This window comes from Fringilla coelebs (assembly GCF_963513975.1).
Source record: "Fringilla coelebs genome assembly, chromosome: 4".
In the NCBI taxonomy this organism is placed as follows: domain Eukaryota; kingdom Metazoa; phylum Chordata; class Aves; order Passeriformes; family Fringillidae; genus Fringilla; species Fringilla coelebs.
The window spans coordinates 32,432,046-32,442,883 of NC_140032.1; the positions used below are offsets into that span (position 1 = coordinate 32,432,046).

At 43.9% G+C, this 10,838-nt stretch overlaps 1 protein-coding gene across 4 annotated transcripts in view; it reads left to right on the forward strand.

Moving 5' to 3' along the window:
* Nucleotides 1–10,583, forward strand: part of IRF2 (interferon regulatory factor 2) — a 40,828-nt gene extending 30,245 nt beyond the window's left edge. For all 4 annotated transcript variants that reach the window (XM_084203781.1, XM_084203784.1, XM_084203783.1 and 1 more), the window contains 3 exons: nt 2,700–2,864; nt 7,856–7,902; nt 9,237–10,583. In XM_084203781.1, coding sequence (XP_084059907.1) covers nt 2,700–2,864; nt 7,856–7,902; nt 9,237–9,548 — 524 coding nt within the window. In that variant the 3' untranslated portion in view covers nt 9,549–10,583. The remainder of the gene's footprint in view (nt 1–2,699; nt 2,865–7,855; nt 7,903–9,236) is intronic.
* Nucleotides 10,584–10,838: the final 255 nt, after the last annotated feature.

Consider the following 10,838-nt stretch of genomic DNA (forward strand, 5'->3'; position numbering starts at 1 on the left):
CCTAGGCCATGCAAGATTGTGGTTGCAGGCCAGCTCCACCACTTGCAGAGCCAGTGAGCAGTACTGTGCCACTGGGGTGTTCCCTTGAGAGTACAGCACTGACAGGCACTCTTAGCTGGCTTCTCATGGTGGGACTTATTCCACAGGGTAGTCCTCAGCCATGAAGAGACTGTAGCCAATGTCACATGGGAGATAAACTGCAGTCAGATGGCAGTTTCCCATTGCTGAAAGCAGAGGTTTGTATAGAATACCATTTTGTTTGGGAGCTCAAGCCAGCAGGCAAAATGTAGAAACTTGGTTCTTTTCACTGACACCTCAGTAGCAGAGATAGTTTTTAACATCACTGAGCTACTGAAAAGGATCATCACAGACTGCATTTAGAAACCAGTACATTAGAAATTAGCTGTCATCTCAGCACCTAAATAATTGGTCCTCAGTAGAATAATTGGACTGGGCTTTTGACAGCTCTTTTTTGAATTGGTTGTCATTGCAGCAAGAGCTCCTAATAATATGACCCACATACCATTTTATCTACAATTCCACTCTTAAATATGACAAATATGTTAGTATTCTCCTTGGAAGGATGGCAGAAATCATGTGCAGTGACTATTTTTGATCCCCATATCTGAGGCACAGGGCTTTGCATAGTCATTCCCCTGAAGTACTTGTGTGGCTGAGGAGTTTGTGAGTAGTTTTGCTCTCTTTATGGCAGTTCATTTAATCAGCTGTTGCTTTGTAAGAGTATTAGAACATGCTCCTACTGTAATAGCTTGAAGGAGTAGCACCATAGTGCTATTAGTGCTTCCTGTTCACTGACAAAGGATCAGGTAGGAAACTGTTATCCAGTGTTGTTTAATTATTGAGATGTGAGGTGTGCTGCTTATCCAGACTGGAGAAAGAAGCTGTTATTTAGGATTGCAGGAAGGATTTTAATGTAAACAGGGAGGAAAAGGTAAAATAGAATTGTTCTGCAGAAAGACAGGAAATCAGCCAGAGTGGATGAAAGACAAACAGCACCTGCAGGGTTTCTGCCATACGTGCAGCTCACTGCAAACTGTGGCATAGTGCTCAAGTGAGCAGTAGTTTTTGCTGTGCATTTTATCTCTCAGGGTGGGTAAGAATTTGTCAGGTATTGAGGAAAGAGATAAAACAGTGCAGATGGCCTGCTCATTCCCTGGGTGGGTTGCACAATATTAGTCTCTCCCAGATAAAAAATTAACTGTGTGCGCTCTTGCACCACTCTCACCACACTCAATAAAAGCTGGTTGTTTCAGAACCAGGAAAGGTGAATAAAGGAGAAACAAAATATCTGAAACATACTTATACTAATTGTAGTGATTAACTTTAAAAAAGTCTATCCAGTATGTATGTAATTTTCTTTATGCTGGCATTGTTTCTTAAAATACACATGTAAGTTTTGAAGATTTTCCAGTGATTACCTGGCACTTCACAAAGCAAAATAATATGCAGCTTTTCCCTGGGAAAAATACCTGTCACTTTTCTTTTTCAAAAAGCCCTGTCTAAAGATGGAACGCAGGAGTGGATTGTGTGTATAGACATGTGCATTCATGTTTATTTATCTTAGTTCATGCAGGAATAGATGCTATCTTTTGACTTTTTCAAATTTAATTATTAGTATATTCAGGTTACTTAACTGAAAATTTGCAAGATCTGATGTATTTCATTGCCTACATGTTTTTCCCCTCATGGATCAGGAAAAAAATGGACTGTTTGAACAACACAGCGTTGTGTTTGTACAGAACTGAGCCTTTTGTTCCTTGTGAAGCTTTATGTTCAGAGAAAGAATATCTATAGTCTTTCTCTTGTGTAACCATGGTTTGAGGTTAGCCATCCTCTGAGATGACTCCATCCCTGTGCATTCTTCTTATCTAACTTATTGGCTTTCAGTTCTGTGCTGGATTAATGCATTTGTCATGTGCTCATACAGTTGGGATTAAAGGAGGAGTTGTACAAGACAGGAAATTCTGTCAAGCAGCGTCAGAGGAGTGAGATTCTGGCTTTTACCATGCTTTTGCTTTGCTCAGTAACTTCTTGGTACCTTGGTTTGTCAAGCTTTTTCAAAAGGTTGTAGTGTAGAACAACTAGTATCTGCAAAGCATTTCAGGACACTTGGAAAGCATCCATGGTTGCTTCACTTTGTAGAAATAAGTAACGCTCCTTTGATATTAAATTTCATGTGCTTTTTTGGTATTAAATATCATGTGCCTGGGGGAATAGGAAACCCCTCTGTTAATAACCAACCAAACTGTAGTTTTCTGTCGCAGACTTCTGGGATTGCAGGTACAAATTTATTTTTTGCATAGCATCGATGGCATTGCAGGGGTCAGTGACAATAGCCATCTAACTGGAGCAGAAATTTTTCGTAGATTCATGTCATATGTGCATCAGAGTCCCACAGTGTTTTGCTTGACCCCGTGGCCAGGTTTTTGCATGCTGGTTCTGGTCTTCTGTTGTAAAGTTTACATTAGATCATTCAGAGACCATGGTTTACAGCTTGCTTGTTGAGGATCACAGATTTCCTTTAGAACTCTCATTGAAACTTATATCCCTGAAAGCAGGTGGTAGGCATGGAAAAAAAGTGCTGAGACTACTGAAGACTCAGACACCAAGCAGGCTCTTAGAGGTTCAACAGGATTGAGATGTTATCAGTAATCAATATTTTTGTTTCTAATCCCAAGTTGTAGGACAGCCACATCTTGATGGCAGCAGTGAGGAGCAGGTGATAGTTGCCAACCCTCCTGATGTTTGTCAGGTGGTAGAGGTGACAACAGAAAGTGATGAACAGCCCCTCAGCATGAGCCAGCTGTACCCTCTACAGATCTCCCCTGTCTCATCCTATGCAGGTAAGCAACTTGGTGTTTCTTTGCTCTCCTTTTTCTGGAAATGTTGGGAAGACGCTGGCGGAAATTGGGCTCTTCCAGGCTAGCTAGCGAAGATTCAGAAGTGCATACCCATCTGCCTTCTGAATTGTTAATGAAACTCAACAATGCACAGTCCTCTGCTCATTTCCTTGGGAAACGACAGATCTGAGTTTGGACATGTGAGCTGCAGGTTTTAGCTTGTGAGTAATGGAAAAAGAACATTTTAGGTATAATGCAGAGATCTTTTAAAGGGGGATTTTCAGTGGTACAAACAACATGCTCCCTTCCTTACTAAAGATCAAAGGTCTTTTTTGCTCTGTGTTTACTCAGTGTCTAGCACAGTGTGCAGTGCTAAGGGCTGCACTAATGGTATATATGCAGATATGGAGCTGAGGGCCTGGGGGGAGTGGGTCTGTCTTGCTGCAGACTAGAAGAGCCATGTAGTGACTGATAACAAGTGATCTTTCAAGCAGCAGAGCTGCTGGACATCTGTGGACATCTGGCTTCCAACGTCTGCCTGCCATCTGGATTCTCTGATACCTAAAAAGAGGATGAGATAACAGGCTTCCCCCTTCTCCCTGTGAGGGTGGTTATGGTTTCCCTTTTCATCTGGCCCCTTATTTTCATATAACTGTTAGGAAGTCTTTGGCACTCATTTATCCCTTATCCAAGTCTAACAGCATGTTCAGAAGTTTCTAGGGGTGAACAGACACAAATGTACGTGTGGACAGTATACAGCTCCCACAATCATATTACTTCATAGGAAGCAGGACAAAGCCACATTTGAAAGTAGAACCAGTTTCAGATCCAACCTATCCTTTCTGTTTTAACATGGTGCTGATTTGCAAGCCTTAGGAGCCTGGGTAGAAACACAAATGTCACCTTTTAAGGCAAATTTAAGTATAAATAGTTCTCCATGCATTTTATTATTTTACACACGGTTTTGCCTTTGACTTATTAGGCTGAAATTTCTTCTAGACACATTTTTATAAAGTATGTATTTAGTAATTTTTATCTTTGGGCTCTAGTGAATTGTATGATGTTCCTTTGGATTGTCTCCACTGTTAGTCTCACACATGTTGATAAATGATTATGCTTCCCAGTGTGTTTAGTCTGCAATGACCAAAGCATTCAGAAGACCTTTGCAAAGCATAAGGCAGGGAGATGGGAGAGTACTTAAATTTATTAGCAGAAGGGAGACAAGGGCCTTTGAAACATCTTTCCTCTTTACAAATGTGTCTTGGAAAACTTTTCCATCTCTGCAAACGTGACAATGGTGCAATCTTTTATCTTCAGCTATAGGATGTAAATTCTTGAAATGCAGGCAGAAGTCACTGTCTTGGTTTGGAAGTTGTGGTGGTTTCTGGGACTGGAATGATAGAGAAAGGGTGGTCTGGTGACCACCTTGACATGAGCAAATCATGACCTACCTGCCCTAAGGTCATTGCAACCAGCCTGCATAAGGAAAAGGATTGAAGCACTTCTGCTATCCCCTTACCCTGTCTTAGTACCTGGGTGACCTTCAGTTGTCTTAACTTATACCCAGACCTGCTAGCCCAAAACTCAGATTAGAGTTTCATGCCACTGGCACACTTTTGAGCACATTTCAAGGCAGCTCTTGATGATCCTGGCTACATCCTGTAGCTAGAGGCCAGTAAGATGTGAAGTACTGCAAGGGTCCATCCTGGGAAAAGTCTTTAATATATTGATGAGCAGGAGAGATGTTGGAGACATGTTTGTGAACTTCACAGGTGACACCAAATAGGGCACATCAGTCGATATGTTTGAGGGCAGAGCCATCATCCAGAGAGTCCTGGAGAGATTGCAGGAATGGGTCAGCAGAAACCTTATGGAATTTAGCAAGGGCACATATGAAGTCCTGTGCATTGGAAGGAAGAGATCTTTACAGCAATAGCCACTGGGGCTGATGGTATGGAGAGCAGCTCTGCAGAAAAGTGAACTGAGTGCAAGACACCAGAGCACCTCAGCCACAGAGAAGGGCACCAGTTTTCAGGAGCATGGCCAGTAGGTCTATGGAAGTGATCATCCTCCTCTACTCCACGCTAGCTGCACTACTTTAAAAGTACTGCATCCAGTCTTGAGCTGCCCTGTCCAAGAAACTTACAAACAAACGGGAGCAAGGGCAGAGAAGGGCTATGCAGGGTATGGCCTCTCACTCTGTGAGAAGATAGAGAGACTGGGGCTTGTTCAGCCTGGAGAAGAGATGGCTTTGAGGATTTCATAGCAGCTGCCTCTACTGCAGGGATGTTCCTGAGAAGGCAGAGCCAGGCTCTTCATAGCAGTGCATGGTAGGAGGATGAGAAACAGCTAAATTGAAACCAAAAATTGCGGTACAGCTGGATATAAGCAAAAGTATCACCTGTTTCACCACAAGGACAGTCAGGCAGTGGAGCAGGATACCCAGATTGTGCTGCCTCCATCCCCAGATGGAGGGAAGGAGGCCCCAGTCCTCCTTCCTGTAGCTAGTGGCCCTGCTTTGAGCAAGAGGTTGGGCTGTAGACTTCCTGAGGCCCCTTCCAACCTGAATTGTTCTATGAACCACTTTTTTTTTTAAGGATGCATTTGCTCTTGAGGCTGGAGCAAGGACAGAAGTCTGTGTGTTAGAACCCTAAAATTTCTAGGACACTTTTGTGACTATTTCTGCTTTGTCTTGCTCCACACAGACCTGTATAGAACCACAGGAACTTTGGCCCTGTGCTTGTGGGTTTGCTCTGTCAGGTGCTACTGGCTGAATGGCAGGAAAGAGTACGACCATAACAGCTGTGCAGGAACAGTTAGTTGAGCTCTTCTAAAACAACAACCAAAAAAAGTAGCCAGATATGTCAGCTGTCCTACATAAATCTGGTTTATTTCAAAACACCTCTGGTTCCTTTCTGAGGTTACTCAGGCAAATGATGTGAGTTGCCCATGTGAGTTTTTTCATATATCCACTGATGTCTATGAAATCCTTTTGGGTCTTATTACCCAGGCTGTTGCCAATGTTTGACACTGATTCAAATACCCTTCTTGATAGAAATAACCTCTCTAGCTTTCCATGCCTGTGTGGCCAGCTTCCCTGGCTTTGCTAACTATAGTGCTGTCTCTTACTCAGCATTTTGTTATGTATAAACACCAAGGATGGATTCCTTTTCAGCTGCATCACTCTGTTTTTGTTGTGACACGCTTCTTCATGTCAAGGAATATCTGTTACTTGTCTCTATGTGGATTCCTTCAATTGATTCTGTCTTCAGGGCTGTTTCTCCTTTGTGTGAATGAATTTTTCCTCTCCTCCCCCCAGTATGGCTTAATTAGCCAGCTCAGTCACATTGGCACATCTTTCTGTGCCTGGGTCAGTGCAGGAGAAGCCCTGCAGTGCATTAGCTTCACAGGGCATTGCAGTTAGATTTAATGTTTTGGACTGTTCCTCTGCTTGCTGCACACTGTGGTGGAGACTCTGGCACAGGAGAGGTGCTGGCTTTGGAAGCAGCAGTCTGGAGTAGCTGGGCTGGAGTAAAAGGACTTTGAGTACAGTTTAGATCCTGGGGTCTGAAACAGTGGTTCAGCCCATTGGTTTACAGTCTTCTGCCTAAACCTAATGCTTAGCCCAGCCTTGAGAGGATGGCAAGGCACTGCCAGACTCTCTGAAGGCATGCAGGGACACGATCCATGAGGCATGATCCATGCACTCTTAGCGCTCATGTAATGTCCAGTGCAGAGCATGAGATTGGTCTCTGGGGAGGCAGAGTTGCAGGGGCTGTGCAAAGCAGTTTGCATGGACTAAAATGCATAACACAGAGCTGAGAGTGAAAATTGGGGCTTCAGAGCTCTCTTGCCTGCTATGAAAACTCATCCCATCATTCCCTGAACTGTGTGATTTCTGTGTTCCTTGTGGATAAGCCCTGTCTGTGCAGCCCTGCTGTGGGGGCTGGAGTGTTGGTATCCTGATAGATGCCTAGGGTCATCCTCCCAAGAGACAGGACACAGTGGTTCAAAGCCCCACAAGCTGAAGGAAACCTGCAGTCCAGGCCTCCACTGGATTAGTCTGGGGAACCAGTGGCTGTGCTGAAGGCAGCAGCCGTCACTGCAGACTGAAAAGAGGGGTTTGTGCCCTGTCTCAGAGGTGTCTGAGGGACAGCAGGCTCAACCACTCCTGGGCTGGGAGCCTGACCCTCAGACAGTAGGAGATGTGTCTTCAGGCACACACAGGCTTGAAAATACAGTAAAAATTCCTGGATTTTAGGCTCTTCTGCAAAGGAGGGCTGCAGCTGCAGGAGGATGGCTGTTCCACTGGAACTGTGCCCCTGTATTTGTGCCCTGGTTCAAGTGATGAGGGTGGGGGAGGCCATGTGCAGTGGGGAGAGGGGATGGGGCTGGAGACTGTGGTATTACCTCCAGTGAGGGCTGAAGGGTTGAGAAATGGGCTAGGGAGTGGTAACAAAAGCAAAACTATACCAACTGTACCAGAGTATGTCAACAGTAATAAAGCCCCAGAAGTGACAACAAGCCCATGAGGTGGCAGGTTGAGATAACAGTTAATGAAACAAAACCACATTTATCTCCTCTAGGACAGAGTTGTTGCTGATTTTGCCAGGAGACAAAGATTTGGATAGAACTTTGTCTGTTGCAGGGCCTGGAGTGGCTGCAGAGGGGCAAGGGAGAGGGGGCATCCCCTGCTTGCTGGAGATTCTTCTCAGAAATCACAAATCTACTTCTTCCCTCTCCATTGCTGTCTTTTCCAGAATATAGACATGTTAACTGTGATAACCATGTGAATTTACCCCAGTTGTTCAAGGCAGCTGTGCTGTCTAGCCCTGCTGTGGCAGGGTCTCGATGCTTCTCCACTGTTTTCTGGTTGTTTGACTTGACTCTGTTTGCTTCCACTTGTTGGACATACATCAGGCCTCCTGAGCTGGAATTTGTTACTATAGATAGAACAGCATGAGTTTCATTTTTGTTTCTATTTTGTTTGACAGAAAGTGAAACAACTGACAGCGTTCCAAGCGATGAAGAAAATGCAGAGGTAAGTGCTTTCTGGAATTTTAGCAGTCTTGAGACCAAGGTCTCAAGATCCGTGCCCTGAGATATTTTTGCCCCTTCTCTACTGCAGCTCTACCAGGAATATTAATTTTGGTAATAGCTAGGGGAGAAAAGCAGACCAGGAAGGTTCAGAGGATACAGACATTTGGATGATTGAGGCAGAATCAGAATCTCTACAAATTAACTTCTCCTCATCTGTCCAAACAGCAAGACTAGTTTGCATAATTAGATGTTCTGCAGTGCCATCACCAGTGCCAGCTAGTATGTTAACATGATGCATTGACCTTGCTGGGTAGTGAGTATTTTATCTTGGTTGAAAGCTCGCTCACTTTGTTTTCCTTAAATGGCATCTGAACTGGAGGAAATGCTTACACTTATGACTGAAATGAAGCTAGAATGTTTGAGGTAGGTGGGGCAGAAAGCTTTCCTGAGCAGTCAGTTGGGTATTGCTGGGTGCAGGGAATCCATGGGTAAAATAACCTCAGCTGCACGTATACAAAAACACCACTTGCCTTTTATTTTGGGGCTGCCATCAAGGTACCAGACCTACCAATCTCCATGAGTACTTAAAGGCCAAGCGAAGCTCACTGATGCCCTGTGCTCCAGCTGTATTTTGGATAAGGCCTTTTGCAAAGCTCTCCTTGCCCCCCACCAAAGGCTCTCTGAATCCTACTTCTTGGAGGACCACCAGTTGTGCATCTGTATAACAACACGGCTAACCCACCTGGTCTCTGCTGCCTTGGCTGGGGTGGTACCCATATGTAGACTCCCAGTAGTGACTCCACAGACCTCCTTCAACAGAGCATGCCATTGCAGCATCTGTGGTGAGCAAACAAGTAGATGCTCATCTTCCCTTGATGAACTTCTTCCCTGTGATGAGGGATGCTCTGTCAAGTGACAGTGGTTTCCCAGCAGCCTCACCTGTATTGCCAGCTTGGGCAGTGTTGGGTCTCCGTGCCTGCCTCTTTGCAGGAAGATGCTCTCTCTGATAACAGAGGAGACACTACCATTTGGAGTTCTAAATGTCTGTATCTGTTTTTGTCTCTGGCACCCCGGGAATAAGGCCTTTCTTTTCCATTCAGAAGGGCAGATAGTGCCTCTTGAGTGCTGGAGAGCCAACAAAATTTAAGCACATGACTTCAGAAAAGGAGAAATGGCTGAGACATCCTTAGCCAGTGGCTAGAGGCTCAGGCTCCTAGAGGCAGGATAATTCCTGTGCAATATGTGGATATTTCTATCTTCATCTTGTTACTTGGAGTACTTCACGAAGTTGTGTTCACTTATACAGTCTTCCTTTCTTTCTTCCCCCATTTCTAGGGACGACTTCATTGGCAGAAAAAAAACATTGAGGGCAAACAGTATCTCAGCAATCTAGGAATGAGGAACACTTCTCATATGCTTCCCAGCATGGCAACTTTTGTAGCCAACAAGCCTGACCTCCAAGTCACCGTCAAAGAAGAAAGCTGCCCACTGCCTTACAATAGCTCCTGGCCTCCTTTCCCAGACATCCCTCTGCCACAAGTAGTGTCCACAGCCTCCACAAGCAGCAGCCAGCCAGACCGTGAGACACGGGCCAGCGTCATCAAGAAAACATCAGACATCACTCAGTCGAGAGTCAAGAGCTGCTAAGCCTTTGACAGTGTGGTTTTTTAGCTTTGTTTTGTTTGGTTTTGTATTTTACGTTTCTCTAAGAGAGGTTCATCCCTTGACGCACACGAGACAAACCCTAAGGTAAAGCCTTGGCAATAGAAAACATTGCAGTGTCTGACTCCAGTGCCGGAGTGGTTTTAACTCAGGACTCCAGCAGTCAGTGTGTATACCTGAACCCATATTTCCAAGGTTGCTACATAGGAAAAGAACCCAAGAACTTTGGCCCACTCACAGGTTCCAGTGTTTCATAAGAGGACCAACCGACCACAAGGGAAGTGGTGCTGCTGCGCTTCTTGCTGTCAAGGCTGTGATGGAACTGAAAGCCTCAGAATGGGAGAGAAAATGTGAACTAGCTGGAATATTTTTAAATAAAGAAAAATCTATTGTGAATATTGTACATAGTGCAGTACTAGCAAAGTTGCAGTCTGCTTCTGCACCTTATTAAGAAAGCACTTACAAAAGGCCTTTTATTACCTTGCTCTACTTAATGGCACATTGAAGGTCCCTCTCCACCTGTATTCTTTTCCAAGGCCATTCTTGCTGAAGTGTCTTTAAAGAATAGAGGAAGGGAAAGGAAACGAAAACTTTCCATGTGGATTTCATACGTTCTGAGACTGCTTTCATCATGTTTGTTTCTAATCTGCTATGCTTGAATGCCGCGTGGTACAATAGAAAAAAGAAAAGAAACTTATTACAGAGATATTATGCAAATTCCCAGATTTAAAAAAGAAGAAAAATACTCTAATTCTAACCAGAGCAAGCTTTTTTATTTTTTATACAGGGGAATATTTTATTCAAAGTAAAATTCTAAAGTGAATATAATTTTTTTTAATCTTTTCTACAGCAAAATTTATAATTTTAAGATTCAGTCCTTGGTTATCAGCAGTTATGACATCCTTGTGGCACATTTTTTTTTAATTTTGTAAAGGTGAAATAGCTTTTATGAGCTCATGTAGCAATCAGATTATCCTGTGGATTGATAATAAATATGGTATATAGTTAAATTTTTAATAATCCTCTTGTTTGTCTCTGATTTTTAATCTTTGAGAAGCCCCAGATGGCATGGGTTTGAATAGGTGAATGTGACCTCTCAGAGTGAGCAATTAGCGTAAGCTGCCCTTGCAATTTCTGGAGCGCCCATGCAACAGGATGGGAAGCGCTGTGCTTGAGGCAGCTCAAGTGGAAAGAGCAACTAGAACTCAAAGGTGACTTATTCAAGTTTGGCCTCGAATGTAGAGGTTGGGAGCTAGGGCACCTCTTCAGCTGTTA